Source organism: Pholis gunnellus, assembly GCF_910591455.1.
Source record: "Pholis gunnellus genome assembly, chromosome: 10".
Classification (NCBI taxonomy): domain Eukaryota; kingdom Metazoa; phylum Chordata; class Actinopteri; order Perciformes; family Pholidae; genus Pholis; species Pholis gunnellus.
In genome coordinates this window covers 22,147,886-22,167,404 of record NC_136537.1, presented here as the reverse complement: position 1 = coordinate 22,167,404, position 19,519 = coordinate 22,147,886, and the positions used below count along the sequence as shown (strand labels likewise).

The 19,519-nt window shown below is 38.2% G+C and overlaps 1 protein-coding gene across 1 annotated transcript; it reads left to right on the top strand.

Moving 5' to 3' along the window:
• Window positions 1–2,757: 2,757 nt before the first annotated feature.
• Window positions 2,758–17,171, top strand: anxa5a (annexin A5a; the record flags this gene model as incomplete). The annotated part of the gene is made up of 11 exons (XM_079167047.1): window positions 2,758–2,785; window positions 4,436–4,530; window positions 6,716–6,829; window positions 8,655–8,745; window positions 9,934–10,013; window positions 10,345–10,395; window positions 12,064–12,157; window positions 13,725–13,820; window positions 14,183–14,241; window positions 15,192–15,314; window positions 17,112–17,171. Exons 1-11 carry the CDS (start codon window positions 2,773–2,775, stop codon window positions 17,169–17,171), a joined length of 876 nt encoding a protein of 291 aa, XP_079023173.1. The 5' UTR covers window positions 2,758–2,772.
• Between the last annotated feature and the right edge of the window lie 2,348 nt (window positions 17,172–19,519).

Sequence of the window (19,519 nt, the reverse complement as noted above, 5' to 3'; positions counted from 1 at the left end):
TCCCTAATCATCTCACAGGACTTTCTGCGACAATACACTCATTAATAAAAAATGAGTGCTGCACAAAACGCAGTATACTCACATTGACGCAAAAGAAAAGGAGCAGCTTCATTTGATATCCTTGATTTGTTTTAATCCTCTCAAGCTTGTTGAGAGATCTCAGACTGTCTTATGTGCATGAGTAGAATAAGAGGTAATGAGGAACTGATGACGGTGGTCTAATTTGTATCATATTGTATTATCAGGTGCATAGAAACTGCAGGTACGTGTGTCTATTGTGTCCCCACCGGGTTTGAATTACATCAAAGGACATTTCGGAGACAATGTTCCCTGATGGTGTTTGAATAGCTCCTACCAGTGGGGGCTGGCCAATAGAGGGCCATGGGGCCTGGCCCCACCTTGAGCCACACAAAAATAATATATTAAGTAATATGTGTAAAATATGATATCTGTGCAAAATATCTGCTTTTCCTGCTCGTCCTCTCCGCCTGTGTGCACGACACGTCTCAGAACGCGCAGCATGGGGCCAAACGAATTTGGCCCAAAAGAGGTGGGTCTATGAAGCAGTTTAGCCAATTGCTGGTTAAAGATATAAATGAGTGACATACAATTTTTGCTTTGGGCCAAAGTCGTTTGACCCAAAGCTGCGCGTTCTCGTCAGGAGAAGTCTCTACAGGTGAGCGTGAGCACTGCTCCTCCAAGACCCGTTTGAGAGGAGAAACTTCAGGCCAAAGAGCTGATCCCAGATCATAAATATGGAGCTAAATCCAGGTCAAAAGTTTTGGTCATTTGAAAAACGAATTTGAACCTGAAAGTTCAAGTTGTGGTCTTGAACATTGAAAAATACAGCAATGTATTGAAAATAAAAAGAAGTGAATGAAAAGTTTTTTTGGGTTGAATATAATTTTGATTCAGTTCTGGAATTTTTTTAAATACATTTTTTCATTTTTCAGTTTCATATTTTATATTTTCAGATTCAAATCTTTTCCTTTTAGGTTTCAAATCTTTTTTTCAGATTCAAATCTTTTTTTTCTGGGTTTTTTTTGTGAATGTTTTAGTCTGAAAAATGCAATTTTGGTGTCAGTGTTTGGAAGATATGTGGCTTGTGAAAAATGGGTCAAATATTTATACTTCTCCCATTAGAGTTATTAATACTCAGGACCACCACGAGCCTCCTAAAGGAGCGTGGCAGTGGAGATACAGATACAGGAAACTGACCCTCAGTGTGTCGTCTCCTTTCTGTTCTGTTAGCACCAAACACGGCACAGCTCAGGCTGATGGGAATGTCATTAGTTTCGAAGGAAGTGGAAGTTTCACTTGATGATGGCGCTAGATGAACGGCCACACGATCATCAAAGTCAGTATGATCAATCCTCTGGGGACCTTGAATATCTTTACCAAATTTCATGGCAATCCATCCAATAGTTGTTGATGTGTCTCATCCTTCAAACCTTTGACCTGCTGGTGGCGCTAGATTAAAAGCAATTGGGATTCATCCTCTGGGGACCTTAACATGTGTGAGTCTCACATTTCAGGACAATTCATCCAATAGTTGTGAAGATATTTCTGCTTAACATTACCACAATGATATCATGACAGTTTGACAGTTCTAACACTGATGTCTTTGTAGAGGATGAATACTAAATGCTGTAATAAAAGAACATTTAATGAGCAATAAGGGTTGAGTCATCCCCGTAAAGAAATGTGAGTTTAAATAGCTCATGACTAATTTGACTCTCAAAAAATGAGGATGTATTGTGTCTTATTGTGCTTTGTTTCACGAGTCATGCAGGCCGTATCAAAGCTGTGACAGTGACGTATTAGAGTGACACTTCAAGATAAACATCGTCATGTTGCAAGAAGAGGTTGTTCTCTTGAAAACTAATAAAAGAGATAATAAAACAGAAACCTTTACTACTTTGTAGGAGGAGGACACAATATTCTTCCACTTCTACCACTGCTCAGAGTTTGTTATGAGGCAGATATTTTATTGCCTTTTCTTCAAATTACATTCTCCCTGGAGAACAATCTACAAGGGAGACGCATTTTTAGAAATGACCTGCATTACACAAAGCAGCAGCAGCAGCAGCAGGCAGACCTGATTTAGGTTCTACCTAAAGTACTTAACCCCAGAGTTTGGAGAGACGACATTCAAACCAAAGTGGGTTTTGATGGCCTATAGCAATATTCTTATGTCATGTGCAGTGATATTCGGTATCTTTTTTAAAATTATTTATGCCCATGGTTTTATTTTTATGAGGGCAGGGAAGCACTTGAAACTTAGACCATCGGAGAGCACTTAAACCTTCTTCTTCTTCATTTTATTTTAGCATCTCTTAAAGGCACAGCAACCCACTTTGCCTATTATTTGATAAATTATTCTTTTTTATTTCCTTACTACAATATTAATACCAGTGTTTTCTTTATAATATATAATCATCTAAAAAAAAGAATTGTGTTCATCGTTACCCTAGAATGAGCTGTTTCTATCTACATGAAGAGGTCAATGGCCGCCATGTTTCTACAGTAGCCCAGAATGGACAAACCAAACAACTGGCTCTAGTGAAAGCCATATGCGTTTTCATGTCAGCCACCGCAGTTCTCCCACACGATTGGTACAAGTTTCAGTTGGTTGCAATCTGCAACTTCACCGCTACATGATGTAAAAATGTATTTGTTTGTTTTGCTCTCTTCCCACAGGAGTACAGAGGCAGCGTGAGACCTTTCGTCAACTTCAACGACAAACACGATGCTGAGATTCTCCATAAAGCCATGAAAGGAATCGGTCAGTTTTTATTAACCTTATCCCACTGCTGTTTACTTTTCCCACTCCCACTCAACATGTTATACCGCAGTGATGTGATATCTCATGTAGGAAAGATGAACATATCTCGTTTTTTTTTCAGTTTGGAGTGTCACGGCTGCAGCAGGTTTATTTGCACGAATGACAGTCGTGTCATGTCTATATGTCATTAGTATATATCGATACAGTCGTTTCTTTAAAAAAAAGTGATGATATTTCTACAGTGCAATTTAATGCCTGCTCTGCTCCATTTTAACAATAATAATGACACAGCTGTCGGGGAAGCTGTTCTTAACAATTAGTGCCTTCCTCTGGTGCATGGGAAATCATTTCACTCTCTCCAGTGTGTTCGGTCTAATTGGAAGAGAAACTGAGTGTCACCAAGTTTTACATTTACACGTAAAATGTAAAACTTGCACTTTGTGGAACTGCTTTACTACAGTTCCACAAAGTGCTCTGCAAACACACCACAGTAATGAGCGCTTACTGTACCGCCAAACATAGAAAATAATGTATTTAATTTATATTCAGTTATGATATGATGGCAGAAGCAGACGGTGGACTGCTGGTTATAATGGTTTGAAATCTTTGTGTATAGGCGTAGGGATAACGTTATAATACAGGCAACATACAGGTGAAACTAAACAAAGACAAATTAAATATTTTAACTGAAAATTAAAGTATGCTATCATGTTTTCTGTAAAACCAGGTTTATTTGTATTTATTAAGGCTATCAAATTGTCAAACATGCTTTGGTTAAAGGAAAAGTGGACGTCATACAAAGAGCACAAACCAACACAACAACAACAAACCAATACAACAAAATATCAGAAATATGTTCACCTAGAGGCAATTTGTTAGAGATGAATAATTTACAGGATATGTCACATAATGTATGTCTTTGTTTGATGGCTGTTAAGATTGATTTTGATAACGTTTTAATAGTTTGACTTTTGACACCATTGTCCTCTCTCAATTTTGATTGGAGAGATGCAAAATGGGAAAATGTAATGAAAACGCAGCTCTGCGCTCATTAGTGTAAATCAATGGGCCCGATGACAACCATCAATTTGAAGGTGTACTGCGGGTTTACATGTTGTGACCATTAAAACTGATGCTTCTCCTGCTAAATATAACCTTACTGACAGTCTTTCATCTTCTGTTCTTGCGTCCTGTCAGTTTAGTCCTTTCACAATAAGAGCAATTATGCAGAATTTACAAAAAGGAAAAGTGAGGAGAACAACAGTGACCCAACATCTATTTATAGTCAGAGCTGTCATTACATATCAGCCAGGCTTCGAACCATAATTACCTTGAACTAATTCAACACTTTGTTCCCTCAGAGGAATTAACATGTGCTGCCCTACAGCCTATTTTTCTATCGGAGCCGTTTTCTCTGAGGTGCTGGTGACTTTCAGGAGCTATTAATTGTTAATATAGGAGTATATTGCAAGCTGTCAATTATTCTCAATAAGGTTTTCTGTTGGATGATGGGTGCAAATAGAATAATGCTTTATTAGCCTTTTAAAAAAAGAAGAATCATTTAGATATAAAGCTGCATGTGATTGTTTAAAGCTCACACGGTATTTTATATGTTTTATATTTTATATGCTCGTTTGACTTCTGGTGCAGGTACGCATGAAGATACGATCCTCATGCTTCTGTCAGCGCGGAGCAACGATCAACGCCAGCAAATTAAGGCTGCGTACAAAACGGCCTACGGAAAGGTGAGCTGAGCGAAACAGAGAGCTGATGACGACCGGCAGTCACACCGATGGTTAGGGGACATGTCACTGTCTCACTGTGTCCTCCTCATTCACCAACGTTCACAGAGAAATCTGCTAAAGTGCATATCTGTCTTTCTACCATCCCTTTATTATTGTTTTTCCTTAAAGACTGACGCTTGGCAGTAATCTATATTCATATTATTGTCAACACAAACCGTCAAAAGACCAAAACAATGTGTCTGTCTGTCTCTCAATGCTTCTATTCCTTCTGTTCTTCTACTTATGAATGACTTTTGCTTGTCATGTAGAACATCCTGCATTGTTGCATTGCTGCTTTTACTTAAGGGTGCAATATATGGGATTCATAGCATTAACATTGCAGCAAACAACTATTTGCTGTGTAAAGATATCGCGGCGGGATATCCACCTGAGCAGAGAATGAAGATGTAATCCAAGCTTCTCCTTTTGTTGATGTAGCCGGGCTGGTCGCGCATTCTTTTAGTGCATATTCGTGCATGTGAGCGTTCACCCCTCCTGTTCCCCCGCAGGTAAACACTGTTAGCTCTGTCAGCACTGTTGCGTTGTTTGCACTGTTCGCGCTGCTGTTAGCTGCGAGCTGCCGGCTCAGCCGTCGCCATGTTGAGAGCCTCATTTATAGCACCTTCAAGTAAAGAATCAGACTTCTTCCACCACCGGTGGTCTCGGCTTCACTAAGGTTTAAGTCATTCAGTTATCACGTTTTTTTTTCATTAAGAATCAAAGAGCAAGAGTTGACACTGTCTTTCAGAATTCAACAGTCACACAGGGAAAGATTCATAGAAGAGGAAGCGGGAAGACCAGTTTCTCACAGTCTCTGTGGACCAGAGGGCAGTGCAATGATAGAAGAAGCATTTTTAACGATCTCCTTCTCTTACATGGAAGTTATTTTATGACCACCTGTGGATTGAAAGCAGCAGGTTATTTTGCTTTCTGCAGAGGTTATGGAAAAGCAAATGTTAGTGTGCCCTGAAGTTTAAATAGATGAGCCAGCTTGAGGTAAGAAGGTACATCAGAAAATCACAAAGTACAGCTCCTGGTGTTTCTCTGAATACTGCAGTGTTTTATCACTTTATTTGTTTTCCAGAGGCTCTTCTATTACATGCTATAAAATGTGGTGATTGCAAGAGACAATAAACTGCTCATCTGAAATGAGAACTGGTTGCTAAAAGTAAAGGGAAACATTAATATGATATTGAAAATGATATTTTAACAGTCAGATATCTCTTGCAGAGTGCATGCTGTTATCTCTCTGCTACATTTTACTGTTGGAGTGCGTCATTTGACAAACCTTTTAAGGGAATTTGATTTAAAATCCAGTTTTTATGTGCAAAGTGAGATGAATTATGTAATCTAGAAAAATAAAGATCTTCTGTTAGAGGGCTCAAATGTTGAGCTGTTAAAGAGATGAGTGTTTGACCGTATATTGAACCGGCCAAGCACAGTAGATCCTAGGATCCCTGTGTACAGACACACACACACACACACACACACACACACACACACACACACACACACACACACACACACACACACACACACAGATGCTATTACTCTTTTCACAGACTCTACTGGGGTCATACTCCCAGCAGCACCAGAATATGTGATTCATTGCATACAGAAATCAATAAAGCCATCTGTGAGGAATATGTGCTGCTTGATTAGCTGGTAGTTTAAGGAACTATATATATATATATATATATATATATATATATATATATAACTATATATATATATATATATATATATAGTATATTTTTCTTTTCTGCGGGTACATTTCTTGTGATTATCCTCATTTCTCTGAAAATGTGGGCAATGCAGTGAAATGTCACTTCATCTCCTTGACACAGGGAATGCTCTCTTTAGCTTATTTGTAATAATTTACATAAATCTACATTTCTGGGAGCCCTACGTGTCCATTTTTCCTGTTACTATGCTGTTATGATGTTCCTACTTTGCTGGTATCCAATATTTTTCACGCATTTTAAAGACTGTTTCTATGAGTGGAGCTAAAAGCACCACACAGCTCATTTGTTCTGTTTCTTTAATGTTTTACAGCATTTACGTTATGCAACATTAAATTCAATACAAACACAATCAAAAATGTTTTTCTTTGCTCTAGTCAATAATCCTCTCTTCCCCACATCAGGACCTGGTCAGCGCGCTGAAATCCGAGCTCGGTGGGCTGTTTGAGAATCTGATTGTGGCGTTGATGACCCCGCCCACCTCATATGACGCTTCCCAGCTGCACAAAGCTCTCAAGGTAACTAATGGACATTTTTCCTCAGATGCTCCACTTAATTGCAGGTCTTACATGCAAATGAGTTGAAACCCTCAGACGATGTCGTTTATTCAGGTTATTTGTGCACAGATGTTCCAACAGTCATCTGAGCGATGGACCTTTTTTAATGGCTCTCACTTCGGCTTGTCATAGCAGGAAAACAGTGCTGAAGGCTCCCTTCCATTAATGCCTTGCTAATAAACCAGCATAATACCAGTGCACTGCCACGTAGATGGAACTCAGCCATTATTGACTTTCTCAGTTACAACTGCAATCTTGAAATGTCTGCCAGCAGAAAAGCCTGCTTCATGTTGGTTTGCCATTTCAAAGATGTCTAAATGGTTTATCGCCGTTTATGGTAAAACTACAGTACGTTGCATTTAAAATGGCTAATAACTTGATATTTAGAATTACCCAGAGATGGAATGTAACTGAATACATTTACTCAAGTGCTGTACTCAAGTACAATTGAGGTCCTTGTACTTTCCTTGAGTATTTCCATTCTTATACTTTGTGCTTCAATTCACCACATTTCACAGGCAAATACATTTTACTCCACAACAATAATTTGGTAATTTAAGTTACTAGTTACTTTACAGATTCAGATTAGTTGACAAAATTAGGATTATTGTAAATCAAGATAAGATCTGGGGAGCAATTCACAAACTTCAACAGTTTTACGACACAAAGCAACTTTCTTGACTTGAAAAAATATACATTTATTGACAAACATCATATGTGTAATTCATGGCACTACTCAAACGGGATCAAAACAATATTTGTCTCTCGCCGTTGACTACCGGACATATTTCTTCCGAAATATGGTCCCATGGGTGGTCCACCAGAAGGGGCGGGACTTTGACTCTCTATCCCAAAAATACATGCACGGTTCTTACAGAACAGCAATACGCTTCCATAAAAAACAACCTGCTGGAACCATATCACCATGTGAGCCAAGGACTCAAGCAGCACTTTGTGCTCAATAATGAAAATCACCTTCCATGTGGTATAATTTTCTCAATGTTTCTGCTTTAAATGTCATCATGCAATACGGCCTTATTATCTTTGCGACTGCCTCTCATCACGTGTTTCGTCTTCACGGTGCACGTTGTGACAGAACAGTGTTGTGTATTAGATGTCTCTTCACATCGATCTGCTGCTTCTTTCATGTGGCTCAAATAGATGACGTGTCACACTCGTAGACGCATTACATCTGAGGCACACATATTTATTGGTGCTGTAGGCTAGATATATTACCCAATTTATTTAATACTTGTATAAATGATTAATGTTTCAGGTCTTATTTCTTTGAGGCATCACATACTTACCAACTGCTGCTTTTTATGTCATGCTGAAGGCTCATAAGGTCTGAAGGAAGGACAATATATTCAGCAAACTCCTGGATCCTCTTATAAGTTACAAATGGATTTCTTTTTTGTTCTCATTATTCTTTCATTACATTTACTTTTTGTATTACCAGCACAAATTAAATGTTCAATCAAAGTGAAGGCAAAGCATTTAGGACTTGACCTCGACATTCCCATCACACCTGCTGCATTTGTTTGGCGTGTCAGATTTTTTTTTTCGTGGGAGGTTAATGACGGCAAAGAGGAGAATTGTCTTTAAGTCTTTCAACTGAGCGCATTCATTCTCTAATTGCATACCTCTTCAGTGTGTTGTGCTGACAAATTATAAAGTTTTTCTTCAAAGTTTGTTTCAATCACTAATATTGCTCTTTAACAAACATAAGACGGGATAATGAAAGTAAAGATTGCTCTGAGAACATCTTATTGTGTTTGGTTCCCAGGGCGCCGGGACTGAGGACGACGTGCTGATTGAGATTCTGGCCTCCAGGACCGGCGAACAGATTAAAGATATCGTCAAAGTGTACAAGAAAGGTGAATCACTCAGCTGTGAAAGAGAGAGAGAGACAAAAACAGATAAACATGTCGGCTGTGAATGTGTAGAGTGATGTTTCTCTGTGTTTTATTTATGAGAGGGTGAAATGTGTGAGTAACTCAACACCAGCTGAACATCACCTCGCTGCTGTGATGTTGAAGTGTACTTCAGGGTGTGTCAGTACAAAGTGACATCACAGTTGGGTGTGGTTATAGGTGCAAAAGAGCAGATGTTTAACAAAACAAGACAAAGATGCAACACACTTGAAATGTTTAATTCCACCATCGAAGTAATCCAACAGGAAGCAGGACATTTTTGTTTGTGTGTTGTCCAATGATTCTCTATTATTATTATTATTATTATTATTATTATTATTGGCAAATTTATATAATAGATAATAATAATAGAGGGATACATTTATTTGTTCTCCATTTCTTAGTTTTTGTGAATTTTCTTTTGTCTTTTATGTTATTAAGAAGAGCGTTAAATAAAAACTTAAATTTTAACATTGTCAATGCAACAAGCAACCAATAGAGTCCGAATAGTGGCTGAACCATGCTGTCTGGACGATACTAGCATTAGAGAGGGGTCTTACCGTATCAGGTATTATTTTGGGCGCATTTTAGATCAACTTGCACTTTCATTCCAAAGAAAAAATGATTTATTTTGTTTTATGGGATTAAAATAACTATCTGAACTGTTGCTTGTAGAAAAGCTTGACATGTTGTTTTTATCTTACTTAATATAGATTTCTAGTACCTATAGTATTTTCTCCAGTGAGAAAAAATAATAGAGGACTTCTTGCCTGTTTACAGCATATGGTTTCCCACTGTTACATCGAGGAGTTCTGTCTCTGGGGAAATTAATACACTGTATTTGTATTAACACCTGTTCCACTCAAATATATCGCAGCAAGAATGTCTCTCAACATACTAGCTTCAAATTACAACAAACCACAATGCAGAATTGTATGCGGCATCAAGGGCCAGAGGCAAAGAGGCCAGTTTATTTGATCCGGATAAAAGAGAAGGCCACTCTGTCCGCAGGCCGACTAATCAGATCTGTGCTGCCGCAGAAGCTCCTGCAGAACGGAGGACGGCCCACTAGGGTCGATTGCAACCATTAGTGACTGTTGTGCACGGGAAGTGTAAGCAATCTTCTGCCCCTCTTCTCCTCTTTCCTCCCAGAGTTCAACGGAAAGCTGGAGAAAGATGTCTGCGACGACACCTCAGGTCACTATCAGAGACTGCTGGTGATCCTCCTGCAGGTACAGAGAGCGGCTGCTGGAGAGACTTATGTTTTAGTAATGTTTCCTGTTAATGAGAGCCTCTGGTGGTGCCATTACACAGTCACGAGAGGTTTGGGTTTAGCAGCAGTTGATTTCTCAAATGTGTTTCGGTTTAGAAATGTAATCTTCTTGGTTCTGGGAAATTTAGCAGATAATGTCATCTTCAGGGATTCCCTCAGTTGAGAGAAGCTCTGAGCTCATTGTCTTTCTGTTCACACTGACCTGATGTTTCCCTCCGTTTGTCCACCTGTGTGTCTGTCTTTCACCTGTCTGTCTCCCCGTTTGGTTTGTCTTTCGTCCGGCTGTGAAGGGGAGCAGGGAGGTGGGAGTAGACGAGGAGAAGATAGAGAAAGACGCTACGGTGAGAAACAAGAACACGAGAAGAACAAAAAAAACAGAGTAACTAAGAAAAAAAGTACATTTACTGAGGTACTTAACTTGAGTAAATCCAATTTCCGGTACTTTATACTTCTACTCAGAGGCAAATGTTGTGCTTTTTACTCCACTACATTAACTTGATTACTTTAGTACCTACTTAATTCACCGATCCTGATTAACAATACAAAATAGACTGTGTTGACAAATAAATGATGATATTTTACCCTATTATAATAGGTTAAAATAAGCTCAAACATTAAAGTAACAAACACATTAAAGCATCAATAATCCAATAATATAATAAACATTATGAAATGGGCCATTGTGCACGATGAGTACTTTTTATGTTTGTACTCTTACTTACAAAGTATTTCTACACTGTGGTATTATACTTCTTAGTACCAGCTGAGAAATTGTCCGGCACATAACCCTCCCAGTCTGGTGGCTCCATTTAAAAAACAGAAAAATGCTACCTTGAGACCTTTTGAAGCTGTTGTGCTTTCATTGCTTACAACATTCATTGTCTTTAAATGAATCTGGTAACAGTTCAATGCAACATACATATAGCTTTAAAAAAAAAAATCCTTCGCAACCTTGTACAGTACACGAGCTCTGAGCTGTAATTTTACTGTAACTTCTTCTTTTAAACGTCACCATGTTGAGGATGTGATCATATTTGTGAGGCTGCTCTCCAAAGTGCAGCTAAAGGCCAAGACAGCTCAGACGAATAGTCGATAGGATAAATTAATTAAAGCATGTCAACCTTCGGGTATGGAGCATCTTGTTTCCTAATAGACCATTACGGTTCATTGATATTGAGCTGTGAATAGGATCTAATAATGGTAAACATTAATGTACATGTATCTGAATGTAAAACTAATTATCAAGACACCAGTTCTGCTTGACATTTATTACCACACCACAAAGATGGAAGAAGTACTCGGATCCTTTACTTCAGTGAAAGTAGAAATACCACAGTCTGAAAAATACTCCCATTACAAGTAAAAGTCCTGAATTATAAATAGTACTTTAGTAAAAGTACAGAAGTATCATCAGCAAAATGTACTTAAAAGATCAAAAGTAAAAGTACTCATCATGCAGAATGGCTCCTTTCACATTATTATTGATATTTTATTGTTCAGTTTTTATCACCAACAAATCCACATAAAAACATTTAATGGAGACAATTTTAGATACTTTGTACCCTAGATTAGTATTATAGTACTGCATCATATCAAATAAGCATGTTATTGTTCTAAATCTTAAACCCAAGTAACTGTAAGTGTCCAATGAATAGTTCGATATTTCTCTCTGAAATGCAGAGGAGAAAAACATATTAGGTAGCATAAAATGGAAGCAAATGTACTTGCATTCCACTGGTCATCACATAAATAGAAGTAAACAATTAATCCTAATCTAATTATTTGTATGAATTAATTGATATTTCTCAATTTGCACAAATTAAAACTTCATCTGAACAACACATAAACATAAAAGGACCTGACATCCAGAATTTCTCTCTCATTACAAAGACAAATTGAGAAAAACAAAATGTTTCCGAGTTGTTTTGGCGCAGCACAAGGTCCTGCGTCAGTGCTTTCATTTGTTTCTCTTGACGTTTGCACGTACAAGTGTGTGTCTGCCATTACAGGACTTGTACGCTGCTGGTGAGGGCAAGTTTGGCACCGATGAGGAAACATTCATCACAATTCTTGGCAACAGAAGCGCAGAGCATCTCAGAAAAGGTGAGCTGGTTTGTGCCATGCTGGTTAAAGGTTGTTATGTGCAGATGTGTGATTAGTTAGTCAACTGCTGAAGAGAGCCAGATCAAAAGTTGCAAACAACATCATACCATCAGCCTCCTCTCGTGTTGTTCTTTATTATTTTACATAAATAATTCAGACAGCATTTATCGGGGTTAGTTACTATTTAAATAAATGTTAGAATGAGCAGTATGAGTGACTTAAACGTGTTTCTGACAAATGCATCAGTGACAAACACGTCTCAGGAAGAAGAGTACATCCTGGCATTTCAATTGTTATTTTCACACAAAAAGTAAAGAAGGAGAGGCCAATCTGTCCAAGGTGAACAACACAAAACTCAGACACACAAGGTGAGAGTTTGCAGGGTTTATTGGTGTGATAAACAACAACCACAAGCCCGGCAGCAGTCCAAAAATGTCGTAGCATTTGTTGAAATTCTCTTTACATCCCAAAATAAATCAATGAATCTAATGCTTTGACAAAAACCAGACATCAGTGGTCATTGCACATCGCCAGAGTTTTCCACAAGCCGCTAGCTTGACAGCTGTGGGTCCTAACAACATGTTCGTTGTTTACGTTCATAATAATTTTGGGCGAGTGGCTTCGGAGGGAGGCCTGAAGGGTCAGTGTTGCTGACTTGGAACCTTTCTTGCTAGATTTAGTGACTTTTGGACCTGGTGCTGCACCTTACCTTCATTGTAAAAGAGCTGGAAACAACTGGGCTGGGTTTTTCAGTTAGATGATTTTTTAAATCTTGTGTATTCTTGCTGGTTTCTCCAGATTACCAAACCTATCTTTAAATAGATACAAATACAGAGAATTAAGCAGTCAAATTAATAGAATAAGAAACAATAGAATAAGTATGAGATGTGATGCAACCGTCACATATTTTGTGGACCCAATCCTCCAACCTGACCTCTTCTTACTTAAGATATTCTACCACAGTATAACCACGTCATGATATTTCTGCCTCGAGAGAACACTAATTACTCTCCAGACCATACGAGCCGTTGTATGAGGATGCGTTGGTCAGGAATGCATTAGCGTAGGTTGTGGTGAGAGCCGTCTCTCTTTTGCATTCGCTCAAACACGACCTCGTCATCTCAAGGTGGTTGACTCTAATGGGCTATCTCCGAATATTCACTCAATAGAGCTTGTTTAAAATAAAGTGGAATGGAATGTTCCAGGCGCCAATAGACCACTTAAATAAGCCTTACATACATGTTTTATTCATCCTTTCATATTATGTGTGACGCACACGTATCCAAGTCGTCTTCATCGAGCTGTGGCAGTAATACCCAAACGACTACGGCAGTTTTCAAAATCCCCCCTCAATTCATTTTGGTAACATTTGCACTTGAGCTATTTGCCTAATAAAGTAGATTGATTACAACACTATGGATCAATAAATGCAAAATTCAATGCAATAAAACTCTGTCAAAATGTTCTGTTCACATAATGTAAAGTCAAAATGGTCCTTTGGACTTTTAAATGCGTATCGGGTTTATTTTACGTTTAAATGTCGCTGTTATTGTTTTGTTCTCTGCAGCGTTTAATGCCTACAAGAAGCTCTCTGGCTCTGAAATAGAGGACAGCATTGAAGGAGAGACCACTGGGAATTTGGAGAACCTACTGTTGGCTGTTGGTAAGTGTGATTTATCAGAATGACACTTGAGTGATCCCAAACAAAAGGAGGCAAAGAATGGGGCTTTTTCCCCTGTTGGTGGTGTCCACACCAACAGTGCTTCTGCTGCCAGCCCTTCTCTCCACATGGAGTTTAACCATCAGGATGAACAGCATGTTTCATTTCATTTCATTATAATTTAATTCATCTTTTATTTTCTATTCTGTTTTATTTGCTATTCATTTAGGGAGCCGTGCAAATCACGAGTGAGAATGAAATACAGCAGAAGATGAAACGTCAGCAGTAGAAATCAATGCCAATTCCATGTCAGATTAAAATGAAAGAAATTAAACTTTGACATTATTGGCTTTTTGTCTCCTCAGTGAAATGTGCCCGGAGTGTCCCACAGTTTTTCGCTGAAGGCCTGTATAAATCTATGAGGGTAGGTGTCCGTGCTTCACAGTATCATAGAGTTACAGTATCACAAAATGAGACTTTCATTACCGGGGGAAACAATACATAACAAAAACAATAAGTCTAACAGAATGTGTTTAATTTAATTGGTGCCTTGCAGTTCAACGAGCCTCGAGGAAGTCAGAGAGAAATATTCCCCCATAAAACCACAACTTGTTGTTTTTTTTCACTTGAATTGAGCAAATTAGATGTAAAGTGTTAATTAGTGAGCTTTAGATGTGCTGGTTTAACATGAGCTGTTTCCCCCTGTGTCTGAACTATTTAAAGAGCCTAACGTGGTTGTGCATGTTTTAGAAATCAGACACGCTTTATATCACAACTATCTATATACAATCACTGCATAATGTGTTTTAGATGTATTTTTCCTACTATTAATTTCCATAGATTATGAAAATCAATTGGCAGACTCACATAATCAGTGGCAATGCTTGTCAAGTCTGCATTAATTAGTGTGGTAATGCAGTTTAAATGAATAGTTCAACAGACTGGAGAAGATTGTCTTAATTGTATGGTAAAGATAAAGCAGCCATTAATTAGCCAGTTAGCTTAGCATAAAACTGAAAACGTGGAAACCGCTAACCTGACTCTGTCCGAAGGTAATAAAATCTACCTGTTAATGGTATCACGTTTTTAAATAACACTTGGCAAGAAAATGACTAAGCACAAGTTGTGATGAATTACTCTACGTATTTAATTGATTTTCAAATCTACATTTGTACAGCATGCATTTGAAAATGATTTGCATAAATACACACACGATTTTGCAGTTATGCAGTAGCTTTGCAGTTCAAACTGCAGCATCCGAAAGAAGTAAAAAGAGAGATGTTTTACATTTTCTTCCACTAAAGAGCTGCTTGAAGCTGTTGTTTTCTACACTATCAACTGCAGCTGCTACATTTGGTTTGTTGTTGTGTTTAGCGTGCTGGAACTGATGACGACACCCTAATGAGGATAATGGTGTCGAGGAGCGAGGTGGACATGTTGGACATCAGAGCCCGCTTCAAAAAAACTTATGGAGCGTCTCTGTACGAGACGATCCAGGTACTTAAACTCAGAGTTATTAAAAACCTTTTCAGTCTGTCTGTTTCTTCAATGACATGCACTAAATAATCCAATCATTCAGAAGGAAATACATTCGCTGTAATTCTCTTCACAGTTTTCCCCGTGATGCTCTAAACTCATCTATTCCTCTGCATGCTTTAAAACACCAGCTGGGTGTAGTACGGTTATGCTGCTAATACACTATCGTGTCAGCGCAGTGATGGAGTAGTGATTAGGGATTTTTCTTTAAATGCCTTGTTCAGCGTGATGAGACGGACACGAGATGATGCTTCTCTGCTTTTCACACAAGCCGAAGTGAATTAGTCTACTCTCAGGGGGGCCAGATGTTCCTGCAGTGAGGAGAAGTTGACATCCTCCTGTAGAAAAGGCCAATATTGAATAGATGAATAGTTATTTTTGTATTTTATTATAGCAATTATTAATGCAACAATGGCTTTGGAAGTGCTATTTTTCCCCGTGAAGTCACTTCACATCAGTTTTTTTTTTCTTTTCATGTTCATGCAGCTGATATTTTGACCTGTCAGCCACAAGTGTAACTATTAACATTAATTATGGCTGCACTCAATTTACAGGTATTTATATATTTCCATGGCCATAATGGTTTACATGTCATGGCTTACTGGCTCTTTGAAATGAGCCAAAGCCATAATGAATGTCATTAGTTTCACCTGCCAAAGTCTGTCATTCATGGTAATTGAATCCAGATTTATTACAGATTTATGGGCTGGATTGTCGAGGCTGCTACTGAAAATAGGTCTGCTTTGAAAACAGTCTATTGTTTTCACTGCTTCCTGCCTCCTCACCCTTCAACCGATCAATCCCTTCAGGCTAATTAGCACACTTAACTGTCGCTACTGTTACAGCAAGCTAAGAGAACAACTCGTGTTTTTATTCATATGCTTAATTTCATATCATTCACATCAAAATGACCAACTACTGAGTGGGAAACACTGTTCACATCATGAAATTCAGAGCCTTGACTGAGGACTTCTGACAGCTAGTGTTTGCTAACTCCCACTTAGCGAAAATGAACTTCTGTCTAGTGGTGAAATGGCTGCAAAGTGCCCGTCGCAGCAGTTACATCTAAATCAAAACTAAACAAAACATGTTGGCATCATAAACATTTGTTTTAAATGCCATTGGCTGTAAAATCAAGGGAACCAGTGTGATGCTAGCTTCTGGGGTTGGCCTAAAAAACTATGTCATCCCTGCAGCACCTCATTTAAAATAATCTACACGCTGTTTTTACACGGTATCTAAATGGCGTAAATATACTATTCTCCCTCCAGCGCCGATGTCCTCAACATTCTGCTGACATCGTGTGCATTAGAGTTTGATTCACTGCGATGTTTTTGAATTACAATTCTGTACGAGATGCTATTATTAACAGTTAAGTTAAGACTTTCAAGGGGCTGCAGATGAAAACCCACTATTGTGTGGAGATTCGTGACAACATCACATTACAATCATTTGGAAGACACTTTTGTCAAACGCTGTCTTGCTCAAGGACATGTGGGGGGGAGAGAGGAGCAGGCGATCCAACCAGCCGAGCTACAACCGCGCACATGCACAAAACGAGACAGTGTGACATTCATTGGAAAAAATACAAATAGAGCATTTTGAAATTAGAACATATCTACAATGGAAAATATTGTAAGTGCCTTAAAGCTCAAAATAAGTTCTGATAATCGATCCAGAGTTTATTTAGCGAGTAAACAGAAACCTTCTGAATTTTATAAGATGGATAAAATAATTCTGTCTGTTGTTTTTTTGCAGGAGGACACAACTGGAGACTACCAGAGGGCTTTACTCTACCTCTGTGGTGGGAATGATTAATGCCGTTTTATGATGTGTTTAGCAGCCTGAATGATGAGTCATCATCATCATGCTCAGTGTTGCCAGATCGGATTGGCAGTTTCCAGCCAATCACAGTTTATAATCTGCCCAGTTCAATAGAAACCATGCAGCCCGAATCATGGACCTCGACAGCATTACATACATGTGCAATGGAAAACACAGGATAAGCATACAAAGCTTCATATCTGCATCAAATAACCAAAGGTAAAATGTTGGATAAGAAGCCTATTGCAACCCACAAAGAGTGCAGTTTAAAAAACAAAAACACAAATAGCCATAATTTAAATGACGATGACGTCAGGGTAAGTACATCCTTCGTTATCTCTTACGATGATTGAATACAAAATCCATATTTCATCCACCAGCCCAATGCTATTTTTTAAGTTATTTAAAAGTAGCCAAATTGGGCAGAAATAAGCCCAATCTGGCAACACTGACCATGCTGCTACATGCATGAGAGATGAGGTTATTGATCTGGAGTTGTTGATTCCTTCTGACTTTTGCTTTTTATTGATTGAATTTGTGTGAATAACTCTCCTGTCTTTTTTGACTGATGACAACATACCTCTACATTAACAGCAGTTAGAGTGCATCGACTTCAAAGATATTTAATATTTGTTTCCTATTAGATGTTATTTAAACACCTCAATAATGAGTGAAAGTGCAGTTTTTATTTTATTGTAGATGACAATGGTAGCAATGTTTGTATTATTTACACTTTTGCTTATTTTTTAAACACTTAATTTGTTTTTGCCGTGTTGTTATGTTAGCAGTTGTCTGTAGTGCTCACAGCATGTATTGAAATGCAACATAGAAAAAACATCAACCGCTGCTGAATTATTAAAGCCTACATGTCAACGGCTCTCCTGCTCTCATTAATTACAAATGAACAGCTGACCCCCACTCCAATTACTATGCGCCTGTCAGTGATCAATAAGTAATGGGACACTATTAGACATTTGTTGACTCATATAAAGAGATCTATTGCTTCCATGTCTTTCTGCATGAACAGGCTTGATGTCACACTAATTGGGTCTTTGGATCAATAGATGGGAGATGACCCCACTTTGCTGGAGTTGCACCACAGGGGGGCAGCAACGTTTAAAATGAGCTCCTTGTTTCTCTACATTCACAGGGACTTAATGTATTCTACCACAGCATTTATGGCTCATTGACTTTGAGGATCATATATATTTTGTTTTGACAGTGTATTTATTTATCTTCTTTTGTTTTGTCTTTGTTCTGTGTTGTATGCACGTACATGTGATTCAGCCCATTCAGATACATTTTATGTCTTGAACTTTCCATTAGAACTAGACTTTAATACAATGTTCTGAGTTTGAGAAGTGCTTGTCCTCACAGCAGTGAAATGAACGTATCAAAGTGTCGCTGGGATCGAAGACATTAAGATATACTTGATTTTCATGATTCCAGTGGGATGCATAAACTGCACCAGTTTCTTCTGATTTTTAAAGCTAAATTCAAGACAGAGTGGTGTTTGAGTGAGTTAGAACAGTGTTGTTATGCGTATAGAAGTCTGAGCTCGGATCCATACATTCATCCTAAAAATCAAAAATAACCCAGAGTCAGTGTCCCGGTTGACAAGCCTCTCCTCGTGTTCATCAAATCGCTGTCTGCCAGACGTGGCCTATTCAAAAACGCCTGAAGGTTGAAGTTGGAAAATGTGTTCATGTATTGGCATGCTTTCCTCCAGAGGCTCATGCTCTCTCTGCAGACGTGTCCAATTTTACTGCAAAAAGACTTTACTCAAATTGATGTTACCTTAGTCCCGTAGTCGTTCAGAAAGAGCTGTAGCTGTCTGAGCTTTTCATTGCTGTTAATCTCATATATTATTTTGTTTCAGATGTCTTAAGATAAGAGTGTTTTGCACAGAAATATATTTATTGATTATAGAATATGAAGACTAAGTTCAACCAATCCAAACAAACAGAAGTAGTATTCAACCGCAAAATAAACAATGAAAAGTACCCTAATGTCTACAACCAAAATTACAACACAATAAAAACAGAGAGAAAAATTAAACATAAGATAAAAAATTACATATTAATGTTATCGCACACTTTAAACATGTCTGGACTTAACACAAATCTTTACAACATTGATACAAAAAAAACCCTCATGAATATTGGTTAAGTATTGGAAAGTTTAAATTCATGTGGCATTCATGCAATTAGAAAATGAGGTGCAGTATTGCCTGCTGTAGCAGTCCATAATTTAAATGAGGGAAACCAGCTGAGTTGAGGAATTCCTTAATGCTCCCTTATTGGACACAACTGCAAATACCAACACAAAATGTATGATTTTAT